Consider the following 20,627-nt stretch of genomic DNA (forward strand, 5'->3'; position numbering starts at 1 on the left):
TTAGCTTCTAAGCATAAGGCACGTCCGACCTGGATGAGAGGCAGCAGGGACCAGACGAGCAGTGCTTGCTCGCACGCACTCCTCGGGCTGTTTCTGGCCAGTCTCGTGGTGTTAAGAAGCATAGGGAAGAGGCCCTCTTCCATCTCTTCCTGGTGTGGGCTGTTCTCCCACCTCCTCTCCATCCTCTGCCACCCCAATGATGGAGTTAACCCTCTTTGCCACTCTCCCCGGGAAGGATCAACCCCCACAAGAGCTAAGAGAGGAGTTAAGGCAACAGACTACTAAGAGCCAAAGCCGCTCACAGGAACCTCCAAGAGAAGGCACTTTGCTCTCTCCTGTCTCCCATGCAGCCATGATGGCAAACGGGACAAGCGAGCAAGCATAGATTCATGAACGCGGAGTTTATTGGCATAGGTTGTATCAGTGACAGTGTGATAAAACACGTTGGTGCCATTCCTAAAAAGTCTACGCAAGCCTCAGATACACCATTTACCTACCACCACACCCTCTGTTAGATGACTTCATTTTCAACCTTCTGCACAAGTTCCTCTCAAATTACACCTGTGGAAGACAGAATAATGGTTCCTCAAAGATGGCCACATCCTAATCCCCAAAACCTGTAACTATGTTAGGTTACATGGCAAAGGGGGATTACGTTTGCAGATGAAATTAAGGTGACTAATCAGTTGACCTAACATAAGGGGATTACCCTGGATTATCCAGGGGGGCCAGTGTAACAGCCCTTGTTGTAGACAACGGAAGCAGAAGGGTCAGTGTCAGAGTGATACAACGTGAGCCAGCCTTGGCCAGGCATTGCTGGATTTGAAGAGGGAAGGGGACCAGGAGCCAAGGAGGGTGGGACGCCCCTACCAGGGGGAAAAGGCAAGGAAATGGATTCTCTCCTCAAGCCTCCAGAAGGAACATGGTCCTGCTGACACCTTAATTTTAGCCCAGCAATGTCCATTTCAGACTTCCAATCCTTAGAAGTATAAGAGAATACATTTGCGCCTTAATTTTATCTTTTTAGTTTATTTATTTTGAGAGAGAAAGCATGAGTGGGGGAGAAGCAGAGAGAGAGGGGGATAGAGAGAGAATCCCAAGCAGGCTCCGCGCTGTCAGTACAGGGCCTGACATGGGGCTCAATCTCACAAACCTTCAGATCATGACCCGAACCCAAATCAGGAGTCAGACACTCAATAGACTGAGCCACCCAGAAACCCCACATTTGTGCTTTTTTTAAGCCACTAAGTATGTAGCAGTTTGTTACAGCAACTGTTAGAAATTCATATACCATCCAATCTCTCCCTTTCTCTTAGAATCTCAAGATCTTCCTTTCTAAAATGCCTTTAAAAATTTCTGAGTCTCTCACTGATCAGAAGGTCCTCGTAGAGCCCTGTCTAATTCTGTCTAATTCTGATGATTCACTCAGTACATCCCACTTCTACCAATATAATATAACGTTTAAAATGCACATGACCAACTTTTACGGTTCTCTTTACAAAGCTTCCGACCGATTTTATTTATGCAGCTATAATTTAACAAAACAGCCGTTCCTCTTCTAATACAACAAATTCCCCTGCTGGCCAATGCTGCCCATCACTGGGGCTGGGGGACTAATTAGTGATCATGCGGATCTGAGCTCTCTGGCCTCAGTGCAGATTGTCCGGGCATTTCTGTAGGAAGTTCTTACCCCTCTCTTCTCGTGTTCTTCCACTTATATCCAGGGTCTTGTTCAAACCCTGTGCTCTGAGAAGGCACTGTGTGGGGCTAGGCCCTTGGAACAACTTCAGGGGAGTAGGGGAGCAGGGGAGGGGCAGAGAGAGAGGGGGACAGGGATCTGAATCAGGCTCCATGCTGACAGTAGAGACCCCAATGCAGGGCCCGAACTCATGAACTGTGAGATCCAGACCTGAGCCAAAGTTGGACCCTTAACTGACTGAGCCGCCCTGGTGCCCCCAACTTCATTCACACTTAATGCCTGTTACATAGTTGTGTCTCGTGCTCTTAACTTGAGTGGTTACACATCCCTCCTTGGGATCTCAACCACTTCTCTTGAACCAACATCACCATTAAATCTCACCACCTCTCCTCCACACTCTGAAGATATCCCCAGATTTCTCTAAAAGAGACTTGACTGTGAGCCTATGTTTCATTACCACTTGCTTCCTCCTGGCTGCTCTCTGGCCTTGTGGGGTCCCGCTGCCTCAGGCTGGCCAGCAGACAGCTGTCCTTCTTGCCTTCCTGCAATAACAGGCCACCAACAGGCAGGCTCCCCGAGTGCCTAGGTCCTCAGAATTCTCACCCCAGCCTCTCCTGTGCCTCATTGCTTCTCCTGGCCCCAGGCACTTCTGCTGGGCTTCATCTGGGAACCTAGGTGTGACATGTCCCCTTCGACCTGCCTTTGCAGGTCATAGGTGTGGCCATGTGGACCGTCAAATAAAACAAGCTAGAGAGGTGGCTAGTGAAACCTCCACCCTGTCTCACAGAAATCAGAGCAAGAGTAAGGAAGGGAGGGGAGGAAATTTTGTTTTTCCATCCCTATGTGTTACTTGAGGGAAATCCATTTCTGGTTTAAAAATAAAATCCCCCAAAACTTGTAATTAGCTAGTTAGAAGACCCCCCCACAACCACCACCTTTGTCTTGGGCTGCTCAGGTAGTTGTCTTTGATTTGAGATCGGGGCCACCAGAGGCTGAGGTCATTGAAAAGGCCAGGGGGCAGACATGCTGGGAGAGCAAAGGGGTCACCGCTGAAGAGAGGCCCATAGACTACACCCACCATCTCAAATTCTGAGAATGCTGTGGATGCCCAAATATGTCATAATCAGGAAAGCCCCCGATGCCTCATCATGACTCAGACACATCTCACATGGACCATTGTCCCTCAAACAGGACCGAGGTTACCAGCTGCTGGTGCGAAGGAGTCAGGTGGCCAAGTGTGCCCTTTCCGTCCTCATGCCTAGATTCCTTCATGTTCCCTGCAGTGGGTTGAATAGTGGCCCCCAAAAGGGTATGTGCAAGTCCTCATCCACGGAAGCCGTGAACATGACTTATGTGGGACGAGCCTTTGCAAATGTAAATTAAGGATCTGGAGATGAAATCATCCTGGATTATCCCGGTGGGCCCTAAACCCAAGGACAAGTAAGGAAGAGAAGGGGAGAAGACCCAGACACAGAGGAAAAGTCATGTGAGGACAGAGGCAGAGATTGGAGTTAGACATCCACAAGCCAAGGAGTGCCTGGAACCACTCAAAGAGGCAAGGAAGGATTACTCCTCTTGAGCCTCCAGAGGGAGCATAGACTTGCTGATACCTTGACTGCAGACTTCTAAACTCCAGAAGTAAGAAAGACTCCTGTCATTTCAAGCTACAAGTTTGTGGGCATTTATTACAGCAGCCCCGGGAAACTAATATGTACCTTAACGTGCAACCCATCTCTTTCAGAAAGAAAGGAATTAGCCCAGGGGACCAAGGGACAACTCCCTGTGGAGCTGTCACAGCACCGACTTGTAGTGTGACCTTTCCTGCCACAGTGCCGCCCTAGGGCCTTAGGATGAAGGCTTGCCTGGGCACAAGGCCTACCTTGTACTCCTACAAGGACAACGTGCCTCCACTACACATGCTGGTTGCAATCACATAGCCTACATTTGCAGAAATTTGGAAGATTCTTTTGAAATGCTTTTCCATTTTTTATCCAATGGTCCTGAGTGCTCCACAAGGCCATTGCGTACCATGGCGAACTTAGCAAAGATCCCTTACACAGCTCACTTATAATTGGCTAGTTGGAAGACCTTTCTGTATTCCTGAAATATTCCAAAATTTACTAAAAAAAAAAAAAAGAAGGTGGCTGGGGACAGAGTGAAGAACATTATAACCTACGTGTTCAGAGTGTGAGTATTATAACAAAGTGAACCCGATTGCCCTACAAGTCTGGTCTTGGCTCTTGAAGTCACCAGAGACCATGGAAGGAAAAAATGAAGCATGGGGCTAACCCAGAGAAATGGGTAAAGCCTGTCTCTGGATCTTTGGATCCCTAGATCCCTGCTCCACTAGGAGACCATCTCTCCCACTTGCTATCACCACAGGAGATGGGTAGCTTATTCTCTAAAGAAATTGAATCACATCAGCTCAGAATTCAGGCACATCACATCGTAAAGGGCCCACTGAAAACAAGTGAATTAATGGAAGATCTACATACTGAACAGTGGAACCCTCCAACCATCCTCTGCCTGGTTCTTCACCCTCCAGGAGCCAGAGGTATACACCCACAGGCAAAAGATTAGAAAACTACAACCTGTGGGCCACATCTTCTCCATGCCACTGTTTTCACAAATAAAGTTTTATTGGAATACGGTCACATGCATTCGTTCCTGAATTATCGATGACTGCTTTTTACTGCAACAGAAGAGCTGAGGAGTTGTAATGGACCCATCTGGCCTGTAAAACCTAAAATATTTGCTTTGTCTTACAGAAAATGTTTACTCACCGTTGCTCTAGAGAAAAATCAATGTCCCCAAAGAAAAGACCCCAAATCCCTCATTGGGAGCTCTAGTGAAAAGACTGGTGAGCTGCCCGTGATCTGTCAACAAAGCCCTATCCACACACACACTGAGCCTCCAAGCAGGTTTTAGTATCTCGCTCTTAAACACAAGTGGATGCCCAGAGATTTTCCAGACATTCAAGGGAAACCCCAATGTGAGGGAGTATGAGGCAAACAAAGAGCAAAACTGACTTGGAGGAACCAAAAACTATTCAAGAAACAGAAAATAAAAATACATAATTAATATCCTCAGAAATATTAATGTCAGATATCAGAATATTTTATGCATAAATCAAAAACTAGATCCTGTGATAAATAAAAGTGAGCTCTGGAAGCTTAAGAAAGTGATAGCCCAGGGGCGCCTGGGTGGCTCAGTCAGTTAAGCGTCCAACTTCAGCTCAGGTCATGATCTCGTGGTTTGTGAGTTTGAGCCCCACGTCGGGCTCTGTGCTGACAGCTCAGAGCCTGGAGCCTGCTTTGGATTCTGTGTTTCCCTCTCTCTTTATCCCTCCCTGACTAGTGCTCTGTCTCTCTCTGTCTCTCAAAAATAATAAATATAAAAAGAAAAAATAAAGTGATAGCCCAAATTTTTAAAAAGTAAATAAATAACAAGATGGGAAGAACCACCAAACTAAAAAGACAAAAAGATGAAAAACGGCAGGACAAATTTAGGAAAATTAGATTATCAATCCAGAAGGTCCAATATTCAACTAGAGAGAATTATAGAAAGAGGAAACAGAAGAAATGAGGGTATGAAATTAACAAAGAAATAAGACTTCTGGGAAATATTTTTTTTATCCATTGCACGTGGTACCAAGCACAGTAAATAAAAAACACCAGCAAAAGCCAGGGTGAAATTTCAGGGCACTGTAGCAATAAAGAGAAGATGCTGTTTCCAGAGAGGAAAGAAACTAAGCAAAAGAACAAGAATCAAACTGGATCCACACTTCTCAGCAGTAACACTGGATGCCAAAAATACAGTAGAGCAACGCCTTCAGAATTCTGAAGGAAAATGATTTTTAACCTGGGGTTCTAGGTCCAGCACTATCTGCCAAGTACAAAGATAAAATAAAAATATTTTTAGACCTGCCAGGACTTGAAATAGTTAGCTTCTCTGCATCCTTTCTTAGGAAACCACTAAAGGAGTATCTCAGCACAACCAGAGAGTAAAACCAGTAGACGGACGTAAAGTCCAGGAAGCAAAGCGCAGACAGAAGTCAGGGACGTCCCAGGAGGGTGATTTTACATCGAGTGTGTAGAGCAAACAGTCCAGACTGGAGAAAGAGGACTCCAGACTTTGGAGAGAGGACCTCCGGGAGACGGGGAGACAGAACTGAACAAGAATTGGCTAAGGTGTTTAAGATGTGGGAAAATTGGGGGCACCTGGGTGGCTCAGTCAGTTGAGTGTCTGACTTCGGCTCAGGTCACGATCTCATGGTTTGTGAGTCTGAGCCCCATGTCGGGATCTCTGCTGTCAGCATAGAAGCTGCTTCAGATCTTCTGTCCCCCCTCTCTCTCTGCTCCTCCCCCACTCATTCTCACTCTTTCTCTCTCTTTCAAAATAAATAAACAAAATATACGTGGAAAATTTGTTGCTAGGTGTTTTACAGATTTGTTAGAACATTTGGAAAGGGTGATATGCTACTTAGCAGGAAACAATTTATATCTAGTTTAATAATGTGGACACTGACGATTGATTTCACAAAAATTATTATACGTCTCTTAGGAGGATCGTGGGAGGAAGTGGTGGGGGGAGTTGGGGACTGACGAAGAGAGTTAAATCCTCATCTAAAATTGATAATCAAGGGGCAGCTGGGTGGCTCAGTCGGTGACGCACCCGATTCTCGGTTTCAGCTCAGGTCATGATCTCACAGTTTCGAGAGTTCGAGCCCCACGTCGGGCTCTGTGCTGACGGTGCAGAGCCTACTTAGGATTCTCTCTCTTCTCCCTCTCTCTCTCTCTGCCCCTCCCTTGCTCATGCTGTCTCTGTATCTCTCTAAAAAAATAAATAAACTTAAAAAAAGTTTTAAATAAAAAAATTGACAATCAAGAACAACTATAAAAACACAATTTGGAAATACACAGGTAAATGCTAAAGGAAACAGAAGGGTAGAAAGCAGAGGTCTCTGTGAGCAGAGAGTGTGTGTTGTTGTGTGTGTGAAATCATTTTGTACTATTTTATTGTTTTAACCACATGCCTTTTGATGCAATGAAAATTTCATTCAAAAAGATAATGTGGCCGTTTACAGTATAACCGGAAAAACTAAGCTGCTTTGTGGATATAATGCTTATAATGCATTACCTCCTTATGGTCCGTCAGGATTTTAGTCTTTGTCGTATGGAAGTCTCCAGTTGGGAACCCTTGACTGGCAGCCTGGACGGATTTGAGTGTCCTTGGTGTGACCCAGATGCCCCGAGATCCCTAGTCTCCGTGAGAGGGTGATACACACGCAGGTTTGGACCTGTGTATCAGTCAGGCTAGCGCCACCAGCAAGGGGTGCACCAGGGTCTAGGTAAAGAGTAACGTGAGGAAAAGATATAAAATGTGTACATACGACAGCAGGAATGCAAAAAACAATACGTTCCTCATGAGAAGAGAACAAGCATAAATAGAAACAGCTCGATTTGTCATTTTCCTTTTAACTTGGAATCCTATAAAGACAGTTACAACGTTTGTGTAAAAATGCAAGTTTTTATGGAAAACAGTGGCGTACTTTGCTTTGCTTCCCTCCTGCAGCTTAATTGCTTACACAGAACAGTATGTGGAATACGATCCATTGATCACGCCGGCCGAGCCGTCCAATCCCTGGATCAGCGACGATATCACTTTATGGGACATAGAGATGAGGTAAAAAAAAAAATGTTTCAATGTTCGAGAAAGAAAGAGATGTGGGGGAAAATTCATGAGATGGTGAAATTACATTATTTCCTACCTTAATTTGATGCTTTTTATCACTAGAACAGAAACCCCTCAAGTTACCCCCTGACTACGTTCGGCTCAGACGTGGTTCTACCCCCCTATACCTTTGGTTTGTACATGGATCCTTAGTGGCTTCCTCTGACCTTTCTCTGACCCTTTAGTGGCTTCCTCTGACCTTTCTCTGACCCTTTAGTGGCTTCCTCTGACCTTTCTCTGACCCTTTAGTGGCTTCCTCTGACCTTTCTCTGACCCTTTGGATGCCATGATAACAGGGACAGTCCTTCACATTTCCTAGTTCTCATTGCTGGAGGGAAAAAAATTCTGTGGGCCAATTTGTTTATATATGTGCAGAAACAACACTAATAATAATAGGTAGCGCATACTTGGCCCTGGCCACCGAGTAAGTGTCCCACGTGGAGTCCCCACGACCGGTGAACATTATTATTCTCATCATTGAACAGATGAGGAAACTGAGGCACAGAGGAGTTCATGAACTTGCTCGAGGACCCACAGCGAGCGGGTAGCAGAGTTAGGGTTAGAACCCAGCTCGAGAGCTGTGGTTTTCACTGCTCTGCTCTTCAGGAGTAACCGGAAGTAACTCTCTGCCCACGAGGGAGGCTGGTGCCTGTACTTTAACAGCCGAGGAGCCGAAGCCCGGAGGGACTTGGACCAGCGTCACAATCACAGAGGGAAACACGCACACGTTCGGTGTGGGGGTGCCTGTGCAGCCTCCGCCCCTCGGCTAGCAGACTTTTTATTTCATTTTTCATTTCTTTGCATCTCCCTCATTCGCTTTCACTCTTGCCCTTTTTCTGCTTCTTTTCTTGAAACGAAAAAAAAATTACAAAAAAGTAACAAAAGTCTCTTATTACTTTCATATTTTGCTTATTATAAAAAGCCCCAACTATTCAGATGTGCATAACGAAGAAAATTCTCTCTCCCTCTGATCCAATCTCATTGTCCAGAAAGAGTCTTTGTTTATAGTCTGATGCCGTGGTTCCCAAACTGCGCCATGGCAGGGAATTCACAGGGTTAGCCCGGGATATTCTGGATCTTTGAGGGAAGCACTGTGGCGTTTGACTTGTGTCAGATGCTGCATAAAGCACCAACTTAAGGTACTTCGCCATTTCCAACATTTCACATTACATTCCTTTCAGCGCTGTCGTATCTTTGCAAATCTGGGTTGTCAGGGCAGTTGCTACGATAAAAAGCAAGTACTTTGCAAAAACCAAAATGGAACAGAAAATGAGTATGGTGGGGTCCAGTCGGATTCCAGAATTTGAGATAACGTGCAGTGTCCATCAGGCACACATTGTGGCTATTTAAGAATTGAGGTTATTTAAGAAAACATTATTTTTTCTTTCAATGTATAGGTACTTTACAGCTACTAAGTTTTTAGGACATAAATATATATTAAGTCCTTTGGACCTGTTTAATAAACAAAGCTGTTACGTACTTTTTTTTTTTTTTTTTTTTTTTTTTTTTTTTTTTTAGCCAGGGGCACCGTGAAAAAGTTACTGACACACTAAAAGTGCCATGGACTCAGGAAGTTTGGAAACCTTTGATTTAGGGTCTAAAACCTTTGATTTAGATTTTTATGTATATATAGTATCATATTCTTTTGCATAAATGGATTCATTACATGTACACTGTCCCATAATTTTTAAATGAGTATATCATGGTGATCTTTCTCTGTAAATGCATATAACTCCACCTTATACTCTTTAATAACTACATAGTGAGTGCGCCCTTGTATGAGTAGAGTGTAATGTATTTAACCAACCCGTAGGTCATAAATATTAAAGTTATTATCTTTTTTTTTTTTTTTTTGCTGCTGTAAACAACGATGCAAGGAACATCCTCACACACAAGTCCAATTATTACTTTAGGATAAATTTCCAGGAGTGAAACTGCTAGGACCAGCAGATATATTTTGGTTTTAGTTCACACAGCTGAATTCCTCTCAAGCAAAATTCTAACAAACCTTTCCCATGCCCAGAGCTTAAAAGTGTCCACTTCCCACATCCTCACCATCCCAGGCATTATCAATCTTTGTCACCTTTGCAAGTGTGTTAAGCTAAAATAAAAATCTCATTGCTTTTTCATTTCTTTGAGAATCCTGTCTCATGGTCATTTGGTATTCATTTTCCTCTTGTGACTTGACTGTTTTGGGTTCTGTGCTCACTTGTCTCTGTGTTTTGCTTTGGACATTGGGATATCAAATGATTACATTTACTTGGATCATATATATTTTATCTTTTACCTGATATTTTATGTTTTCTGGATCTTGTTCTTTTTGTTTCTTTTCCTCTTCCCTGATTTTTGCTTTATGAATCAAATTTTGTGTTAGCTTTTGTTACTCTAGTTTCTACTCCAGTCATATTTACTTTTAAATTTTTAATTAAAAATGGCATCAATTCATACAAATAACATTAAAGTGTGTAAAGTAAAAAATAGAAGGGGCGCCTGGGTGGTTCAGTCGGTTAAGGGTCTGACTTCGGGTCAGGTCATGATCTCAGGGTTCGTGGGTTCGAGCCCTGCTTTGGGCTCTGTTCTGACAGCTCAGAGCCAAGAACCTGCTTTGGATTCTGTGTCTCCTCTCTCTCTGGCCGCCCCCCCCCCCCCCCGCCCCCCACTCATGCTCTATCTCTCTCTCAAAAATAAACATTAATTATTTTAATTAAAAAAAAATTTCCCTTTGCCTCTTCCAAATCCCATTCTTCTTGATAGGTGCCTTAACCTGATACATTGTAAACAAACATTTTGTGACTGACATTTATTTCTCTGTCAGCGTTAAAAGAAAAGTAGTTTATAGGTGAGTATCTTCTTTCTAATAGTTCTGACGTGCCCTAGGTCATCCCTTCTAATCTGATCCACTGCCAGAAATTCTAATTCTAATCTCTTCTAGTCTTTTTTTAACTCGAGGTATTTTCTCTCCTTTTATTTATTTATTTATTGTTTAATCACTACTCTTTTTTCTGTTCTATCCTCTCTTTCCAGGAAATCCTTTTGTAGAAATTCTGAGCCTCTGAGATGGGGCAGCCATATCTCTCTATCTTTTCCCTTCTACAACTCCCATCCTGTAGTCTTTCTAGTCTATGTTCAAGGGTAGAATTCCTTGAATTACTCTTCAGAGCCACCAGTTTGGTTTTCAGGGTGTCCGTTCTGTGGTTTTATACTTTAATGAGCTTTTCTTTTCCTCCTGAGTCTTGGGAGAGCTAGTTGACGATCATACTTTCCATTTCCAAGAATTCTTAATATTTCTTGGACTCCTGTTTCTTAATACCTATTCTATTCTTTTGATATTTATCCTCTTAAATCCCCCTGAGGGTGTGATACTGGTTTGGGTTTTGTTTTGTTGGTTGGTTGGTTGGTTGGTTGGTTGGTTTCATACTTGCCTCTATTTCTGACACTTAGTCTGTTTCACGTTGGGCGGGGGGGGGGGGGCGTTATTTATCATACAATCCATCACTGTGACTCTAACTGTTCAGAGCAGATCAGTCTGTCTTTTCATATTCCCAGAAATTTGGGGGACTGCTGGTTTTCCTAAGTGAAAACCAGAGTTGGCTATCAACTCTGGCCATATAGTAAAAACACCTGGAGAGTTTGTTTCAAAACAAAACAAAACAAACAAACAAAAACCACAATGCCCAATCCCCTCCCGAACCCAATTAATTTCCGGCAGTGGGGCACTGGTTTGTTGTTTGTTTTTAATGTGTCCGAGTGATTCTAAAGTGTAGCCCTGATCCAGACAGACCAGATAGTAGCTGGTGAGGACTTCCTCGGCAGCTGTGGGGTCGGTGGTTCTCAAAGCACAGGGTATAGCAGAAGCACCTGGAATGCTCATTAAGAAGACAGATGCCCCAGGGTGGTTCTGGGTTTATTTTTAGCAAGTGTTCTAGACGATTCTGTGGCCCAGCAGTTTGAGAACTTCCTGTGTGGTTTGCAGAGTCCCCACCTCGCTACCCCCCCACCCCCGCCCCCTGCAGGCTCTCCTCTGAGCAGTTCACATGACTATAGGGCTTCACCTGAGAGTGTTAGTGAGGAGCCGTAGGTCAGTCAGCACGGATCCCTGTGAGCCTTGGCCATGTGGGCCAAGAGCAGACTGAAAAACCGGGTCCCCTCTCAGAGCGACACGGGTGGTAAAGCTCCAATTTCCCTTAGCGTGACATCCGCACAAGCCAGGTGCTCCGTTCTGTCTCAGATCCTGATGGCGTTTCTGAAATTCTGCAGTTTCCTCTCCATGGTGTTCCCAGTAGGTCCACTCTTCTCCCTTCTGCTGAGGGGTCTTAGGGAACAATCTGGTTAGATTGCAGAAGCCAATGAAAAGTAGGGGGAAAGCAGGAGTGTCTTTAGAAGTCTCCCTGCTTTGCTGAGATGCTTTTTCCCTCTATTCTTAGCTCTTCGCCCCTTGATTACAGAGACACTACTCTCTGGTTTTGTTACCCATATTAAGACCTGGCCAGGAAATACCCCCCATGTGCTGAGGAGACCCTCTCCTCCATAGGGACCCTTTGTTCCATATTTCTGAGTGTCTTCCATATGTCCCCTGGCCAGTGCCCACCAGGTGCCTCTGCTTCCAGTCCTGCTGCTCAGAGCTTGGGGGTTTCCCAGGCATCTGTTGGGGATGTAGCTAATTTCTTTTCAGATGGCCCTGGAATCATAAGTGGTTCCCAATCAGGTGACACCAGTTCAGCCCATCTGCTTCATACCTTCCAAAAATTCCTCAGTTTTATCACCCGCTGATGGCCAATGTCTGTGCCTCTACATACTGCGGATTTGTTTGTTTTCTTTTTAATTATATTTTACTGAACTCCAGACTCTTGCCTGTCCCTTCTGCCTGGACCACTTCCTCAGAACCTCTCATGGCTGGTTTCACTTCTCAGTCAGCATGGGTGTCCCTTCGTCAGAAAGGTCTTCTGTGATCAGTCACCCCGAGTGATCACCCCATCCATCCAGCTCTTCTCCACCACATCCTCCCCCTGGTTCTCTTTCTAGTTAGGACTTAACTAGGACTATGTCTGACACATAGTAGGCATCCAAAACACATAAGTTGGATGGAAGACAGATGAAGGAGTGACTATTTCTCTGATCATTTCATTGGTATTTGGGAATTGGGGAGGTAGGTACATAAACATAATTCACCATAAGGACACTGGGATTTCCCCCTTCTTTCTGTAAAGACAGCAACAAAGTATGTGATCATTCGGGGAAGTGGTGGTCACCTGACCTGTTAGTTTATCCCAACCTGTCAGCACTTTGTCCCCAAGGGAATGCTATCTGCTCCTACAACTAGTACTCTGGTTCTGGTCTTATCGCTTAGGTTTCTACTCTAATCAGAATGCCTAAGACACCTAAGGCATTCTGTGTACATTCAAGCAGAGTCAAGTGATTTAGATACAAGTGAAAATAAAGAGAAGCTGTGAGGCCCTTTCTTATCCCAGCAGGACATTCCTACCCACTCAGATAGATGCAGGCAGTGGTTAGGAACCTACCTTTGGAGAAGCACAGAGTCTGGGATCAGTGCCAACATCCTGCTTCAGCCTAGAGATGTTTCCTGCTCATGACACAAAGCCTTAAGATAACCAGTAGAATAATCAAAGGTCATTTTTTCTCAGTTTCAGCTTAATTCAATAAATATGAATTGAGAACTTACTGTGTGCTCAATTCCAAATAAGAAGTTCTGTCAAGACTCAAATGTAGCAAGGTGCCTTAAACATGCCCTCCCATCTCCCAGACCGAGGATTCCTTCTCCTCTGGCAAAGACATTGATAAGTCATTTGGGCATAAAATCAGGCTCTGAGGGCAGAGTTGTTGGCAGAGACTCAAACAACAAGGGGCAGGGCCTGTGACTTAAGGCAATGAGAAGAACGTATTTGTTGTATTTTTTATTCCTGAGAGGGGAGACCTAAGCACAGTGAAAAGGAGGGAAGAGCAGAGTGATGGGAGAGACCAGGCTTCTGTGCAGGGCCAGGAAGAGCCCTAAGACCACAGCGTCCAAGGAATATCAAGTATGTGATGTTTTTTAATGTCTGCTGCTGGCTGGTGCAATATGTACCCCCTTCTCAAGACCCTTGAATCTCAGCAAAGGCTTCTACCCTCCCGAGCAACTCATGGGAAGGAGTTTTGGGGTGAAGATGGGTAGAGGCTTAAGGAAGAGTGAAGGCAGCAGGTAAGAAAGCAGGACTCTCCTTGGGAGCTCAAGTTAGTCTGAGGCAGGCTTTGATTTCCACTGGGCCTGGGCAAAGGACTGCAGGCAGGCTCATTACAGTGTCCAGGACAGACAAAATCTGCATTCTACAGAGTTCAGCATACTCTCTCTGCCAAGTGGAGGTTACAGACGGCCCAGTGGAAGACAGCAACAGGACTTAACAAAATAAGTGGCAAGATGATGTAGGATAGGGCATGAATAATAGAAAATTGTGCTTTAATCCTTTTTCCTTCTCAGACAAGCTATTAGATCTAGAAATCCAAGGATGAGAAAGCATCTATTCAGAGGGCAATTAAAGACTACCCTTTTAAGGATGAGCAAACTACACCTCAAGTCTATCTGATGGAAATTCTGAGAAATCAAGTTTAAAGAAAAGAGTGGTAACCAGGGCTCATCATGGAAGAAAAATCAGCCAAAAGTTGCCGGGTTGCAGTTGGAGAGAACTCTGTAGTCTAATTTTTTTTTAATGTTTATTTATTTTTGAGAGAGAGAGAAAGAGACAGAGCATAAGAGGGGGAGGGACAGAGAGAGAGGGAGACACAGAATCAGAGGCAGGCTCCAGGCTCTGAGCCATCAGCACAGATCCCGATGCGGGGCTCAAACTCACAAACTGAGAGATCATGACCTGAGCTGGTCGGACGCTTAACCAACTGAGCCACCCAGGTGCCCCGAGAACTCTGTAGTCTAAATACCATCAGGAGAGTGTCTCAAGGAGGTCTCTCAGAAATATTTCTGGTCATGTCATTAACCAGATAGTGGATCTAACAAAAACGTGGCATTGCCAGAATTGTGGTTCATAATTTACTCTCTCCACATGGTTTAGCTTTCTCTCTCTGCTGGGCATGAGTGAAGAGCTACAAGGAAACTGGTTTATCCTGCTTGGCCATAGTATCCGATACCAGCCTGCCTGATCTGCTGAGTAGCAGCAACTGTCCCCAAGCTTCCTGTGCCCAGCAAGTCTGATAGAACTATTAGTCCAGGGTATTAGTCAAGTTTCTTCTCTGTGGTGGCCAGCCTCCAAATATGGCCTCATCCATGCCTTTCTTCATCTTATGCGTGGGTCACTTCTTACATCAGGATGGGATAGGTCCCTACTTTTTCACCTGGGCTGGTGTTGGTGCCTAATTTGACCAATAGAGTGTGGCAGAAGTAACATTCTGAGAACAGGTCATAAAGTAGCTCCGTGTCTCCTATCACAGTCATTCAAAACATTTGCTCCTGAGATACTCCTTCTTAGAACCCATTGGCCATGCTGTGAGAATGCCAGGCCACTGAAGAGGTCATGTCATCAACAGCCCCAGCTGAGCTCCTAGCCAACAACCAGTATCAACTGCCATGTGATGAGTTATCTTGAATGTGCAGCCCAATTGAGCCTTTCAATGACCCCACCCCCAACTTCCAGCTATAACTACTTGAGAGACCCCACGTGCAAATCACCTGGCTGAACCCCAGTCAACCCAGAGGACAGAGAAAGAATAATCAATCACTGTTTTAAGCCAGAGTTTTAGGATGATTTGTCACAGAACAATACATACCTGGACCACTCCCCATCAGAGTACTCAGGACCCTCAGGCTACTCTAGGGGCATAAAATAAAATTGCCATCATTCTTTCAATAGCCTTGACCCTAAAATGGCATTCTTGGATATTTGCTCTTTAAGGAACTGTCCTTTGTTTCATAATTTCTCTAAAGACTCAAAAGTCTTTTCAAGATGGCTTATGTATTTCCCCAAATCTTAGTTTAGACCTCAAATGAGGGAAATGTAGTGGAAGGCAAGGTAGTAGGAAAAAAAGAACAGGCTTTAGAAATAGGCAGGCCCATGTACCGATTCCAGACTGTGTGGCTTTGGGAAATCTAACCTCTCTTGATCTCTGGACACCTGAATACAAATATCCACCTCCCTGGCATATATTGAGATTGAATATAGATGGCTGCTTCCTCTGAACCTGGCTTTCTCGTTCTCAACGTGGGAGATCTCTACCGTGCTCTTAGGTTGGGGGATCAGCTGGAATGAAAGATGGACTCCCTTGGAGAGCCACCTGTCTTTGCTCTATATTGGTTTGGGCTGCCCAGTGGGATGTAAGAATTTGGTAAGAATCAGTGGGCACAGAGCACCAATTAAAGAAAAGACATCCAGCTAGCAATTAGAAAATCCCATCAGGATAAGGACACATCACTCACATCACTATACACATTTTCTTATTGATTTCCGCTTAGTGTTGAACACTTGCTGTGTGAAAATGCTATGGTGAATACAAAGATGCAGGAGACATGGTCTCTGCCCTCAAAGGGCTCACAAGGTAGCTGGAGAGACAGTGACATACCCTTGAAAGGCTAAATGATGATGCAAATGTATGTCATAAGGAAGCATCTCAAAACAATGGTTGGAAACAAAGGGGCTGTGAGTTCCATGAATTACTCGTTTGAGGTGGGCCGAGGGAAAGTTATTGTTCCAGTCACCTGGAGACGTTTTAATTTTCAAAATTATTTTATAACCAGAGCCCATTCAGTGGTAGCAACGTGTTCGAATCTGATCTTGAACCTTAAAGAGGATGATGCTTGGAAATACCCAAGTGATGCAAGAAACACACATTGAAAGAAGCTGAACCAAGAAGCTCTTAATAGAACAGATCCCAATAACCACATGTACTAGGGGGAAAAGGAGCAGATGTGGAGCCTCCACATGTAGAAGGAGGATTGTGAATAATGGATAGTTGAGGGAACCCAGATGTTGAATACTGTCACCCCAAAATGCATACCCGTCCCAGAACCTCCGAATATGATTTTATTTGAAAATAAGGCTATTTCAGATGCAGGCAGTTAAGAGGAGCTCAAACTGGAGTAGGTGGGCTCCTAATCCAGGATGCCTGGTATCTTTACAGAAAGAGAAAACAGACACAGACACACATGCACAGAGTGCATGCCACATGAAGATAAACACACAGGGAGAGCACCACGTGAAGACAGAGGCAGCGATTGGAGTGACGGAGGCAAGAATCCCCAAGTATTTCTGGCAACATCAGAAGCTGAGAGAAAAACACGAAACAAATTCTCCTCTAGAGCCTTCAGAGAGAAAGCCTGGCCCTGCCAACACCTTTGACTTTAGACTCCGAGCCTCCAGAAGTATGAGAGAATAAATTTCTATTATTTTAAGGCACCCAGTTTGTTGGTACTTTCTTATGGCCACCCTAGGAAACTACGGTATCCAGGTGCCCTCTCTATAGACCACCCTATTTCTGCTGAAGTCTGACCTTGCAGCTCTCTGGATGTCCTCATCTCTGTCCTATGTCTCTGATGACGCATCTAACATGACAGTCCAAGCTTCCTAGCCTGCCCCCAAAATGACCTTTCTCCCACCCATGATACCACCAAGTAACCTGGTAGGATGAATGTGGACCCACTGCTTGGGTACCAGAAAATGGTGACACTAGCCGTGTGTATACATGAGGCAGTCACTACAAAAATGGAGTGACTTTCTACACCCAGCTCCTGGGGAACAGCTTTCCATCAGGGTGAAGCTTCCACCAGCGCTACAAGTTTGGCAGGCAAAGAGCAAATGGTGGAGCCCGTTCCAGCTCACAGCATGACCCCAGCAGAAAGAGGCAACGTGCCGCGGTTCTCTGGGACTCACATCTGCTGCTAGCCTCAACCTCAGGGGACTTCTCCATAAACAGTCATTTCTGTCCCCTGGCAAGCTAGCAAGTCTGATGGGTTCTGTGGCATGAGTTCGAGACAATCCAGGCTCTGTCTTCTTGTCTTGTTGTAAAAGGCCCGGCCTGGAACTTTGGAAGAGATGTTTCACAGAAGTCCCCAGGCTTGACTGGATGGGCTTGGTCCTTCCACTGTGACCCTGCTGGGCTAAGCCTGGCGGTACAGAGTTGTGCACAAGATTCTCCCAAGCCCCAAGCATATAATCTCAGAGTTGGAAGATGCTCCTGCTGGTGATTATGCACAGCAGTGCAGAAATAGAAGGGTTGGGCTTGAATCACTTCGGTCCAGAGCTACGTCTTCCAATACAGTAGTCATAGCTACGTGTGGCCACTGAAGTGTGAACCGTAATGATTTAAAGTGAAATATAATTTAAAATTCAGTTTGCCAGATCAATACTCCTCAAAGTTTGGTGTTTTTTTTTTTTAATTTTTATTTTTGAGAGGAAGAGAGAGAGAGAGAGAGAGAGCATGTGTGAGTGGGAGAGGGGCAGAGACAGAGGGGGAGACAGAGGATCCGTAGCAGGGTCTGTGCTGACATCAGCGAGCCCGATGTGGGGCTCGAACTCATGAACTGCAAGATCATGACCTGAGCTGAAGTTGGACGCTCAACTGAGGGAGCCGCCCAGGTGCCCTGCTCCTTAAAGTTGAATGAGCGCTTAAATCACCCAGAGATCTTGTTGGGCTGGGAATTCTGAATCCACACGCCTGAGGTGCGGCCTGAGATTCCACTGCTGGTCCACAGACCACTCCTTGAGTGGGCGGTTATAGCACACGGCTTGCGAACTAGGACCCTATTGCTGCCTGAAGGGTCAGGCGGATAAATACACAAGTGAACTGCAAATGGAAAGACAGAGCTGAAGGAAATGGTCTGAGGAAGATCACGTGGTTTGAGGAGGGTCACATGGGCGTGAGTCAGCACAGCGAGGTTAAGAGCTGCACTCTGGAGCCACACCATCCAGACTCGTCTTGACTCCATCACTTCCTAGTGTGTCCCTGGGCAAATGACCACTAGACCTCAGTTTCTCTATCTGTATAATGGGGACAGTACCAGTACATTTTTCACAGAGCAGTAGTGAGGACTCTGTGAGTTAGCAGAGTTAAGACGCTCGAAACAATGCCCAAAACATCAATAAACATGAAGCAGGTGGTTGTTAAATGAACACAACCTTCTGCTTCCAGGCAAGTGACGAGGGTTTATCCTGATGCATTTCTGACCAAGGGTATGTCACTTGGATCTAAATAAGACTAAAAATAGTGGAGTTGAGAGTTGGGCTCTGACCGCCATGGTCCAGAGAAGCCAAATAAATGGGGTTGTTTCATTCCCTGCAGGCAGGAGCCACTTGGCGGGTATCCTGGTGAGCCTCACCTAAATGTTGCCCCTTTCAAATGCCTTCTCTCAAGAGACATTCTACTGTTGGCTGATGTTGAGTAAAAGTCTGCAACTGGACTTTGTATAGGTTTTATAGAATCTATCGCTTAAATTTGAGACATTGCCCTTCGTCATGTGTCAACAAAACAGATTTGAGTTGTTAGAGGGAACAGGACACAGGTTTTTGCCTGGCATTGATCATTATTTAAACCTTTGTTCTCCCCAAAAGCAAAGAGCCCAGCCAGCAGCGAGTCAAGAGATGGGGCTTCTCTTTCGACGAGGTATTGAAGGACCAGGTGGGGCGGGACCAGTTCCTAAGATTCCTGGAGTCCGAATTCAGCTCCGAAAACCTCAGGTAACTCTCTCGAAGTTGGGCGCGGTGTGTACAAAGAAATTTGCAGAATCGGTCTCTCTTTCTGCCTCCCTTTCTCAATGAAATGTGATGGTTCAAACTCAAAGTCCAGCTAATCTGTCTAAGGTTGAAATGGAGAAGGACAAGCTTGATGCATCACTTTGGTATCACCATGCTAGCACTTTCCAAAACCAACATTTTTGTTCTTTAAATGCAAACATTTGTTCAGGTTATCAGAAACATGCCTGCAATAATAAGTAAATGATCAAATGGGTTTTATGACACCATGCATTAACTAAAACCAGAAAACCGTGGAGCTTCAGAGTGGAAAGGCACCTCAGAGAACCTCTCCTTCAAAACTTCTCAGTCTGGGGTCCTGAATACTCGACAAGTTAACTGGAAAACAAGAGACATCCCTGAGCTCACTTCAGAATTTCAAAAAGCCAAAGTAAATACCACTCAATACCTGGTGACATATCTGTAAAAACTAATTAAAATATGCTTTTCCTTTTGGGGGGGAATTCTATCAACTCCATGTCATGTTTGCTCTGGTCACCTGCCACCAGTGAGAACATCTGATCATTTCCGTTGGTCTCCAGCTAATCAAGATGAGGGGAAATGTATTGATGTATTAATCATAGCTGTTCAGTGGAAGAAAAAAACCAAAACTTTCAAAACATGAGGTCCATTGAGAGTGGGGGGGGAAGGGAGAGCATTCAAAGGGAAAGGGTTTGTTGTCATGAAAAGTCTGGGAACTTGTGGTTTATTCAGGCTTCTGCTGTATCAGATGTAGACACAGAAGCCTATGGAAAAGGTGACTGGTGTAAGACCCCTGAGTGATATTAGCAAACTGGTGGCTTCTCAGATGGACATCTCAGGGTTTTTCTCTTGGCACCAGCTTCTTTTTTATATGCTAGGTTAATTCCCATCTTCCAAGGGTTGCTATTTTCTAGCAAGAGTAGTTTTATTAATTTTTTTTCTTATTTTTTAACTTTAAAAAGTCAGAGAGCTACTGTGGGCAAAGGACTGCTCGTTCCAGGGTTAATGTGCAAAGTCCATGTTATTTATTTGGTAATAGAGACCATATCAGCCCCATAAATCAACCACGCAGTCTTTATCCCACACCTATGCTGCATCAAGCCCTGCAAGAGTCTGCCGGGGGATGCAGAAAAGTCAAGATGCATGATCCTCACCTGCAGGGATCTTGTAGGCCCTTGACGAAAAAGCACAAGAGACTATTAAATCATTAAATGACTGTAAATGAGAATGAACACTAAGAACTGTTTTAGAAGTGTTTTTTTCAAAAAAGGGAGGAATGAATGTAAGCCAGAGTAGGCCAATCATAAGCTGGTCTTTGAAAAACCCACAGGATACTGATAGACAAAAAAGAAGGAAGGAGAGTATTCTACACAGGAAGACCCAACGAGCAAAGGTGTGGCAGTGGGAGTCTCCCATGTCACACAGATGCCAGTTAACTGTATGTATCTATGCCTTTCTAGGCGGCCAGGTGCCTGTTGTAAAAACAGACT

The 20,627-nt window shown here is 44.7% G+C and overlaps 1 protein-coding gene across 10 annotated transcripts in view; it reads left to right on the forward strand.

The window, feature by feature from the left end:
- Positions 1 to 20,627, forward strand: part of RGS6 (regulator of G protein signaling 6) — a 560,843-nt gene that overhangs the window by 492,483 nt on the left and 47,733 nt on the right. For all 10 annotated transcript variants that reach the window (XM_027066078.2, XM_015071694.3, XM_027066077.2 and 7 more), the window contains 2 exons: positions 7,274 to 7,384; positions 18,976 to 19,101. In XM_027066078.2, the coding sequence (XP_026921879.1) occupies positions 7,274 to 7,384; positions 18,976 to 19,101 (237 nt within the window). The remainder of the gene's footprint in view (positions 1 to 7,273; positions 7,385 to 18,975; positions 19,102 to 20,627) is intronic.

The sequence above is a fragment of the Acinonyx jubatus genome, chromosome B3 (genome assembly GCF_027475565.1).
Source record: "Acinonyx jubatus isolate Ajub_Pintada_27869175 chromosome B3, VMU_Ajub_asm_v1.0, whole genome shotgun sequence".
NCBI classification, from domain to species: Eukaryota; Metazoa; Chordata; class Mammalia; order Carnivora; family Felidae; genus Acinonyx; species Acinonyx jubatus.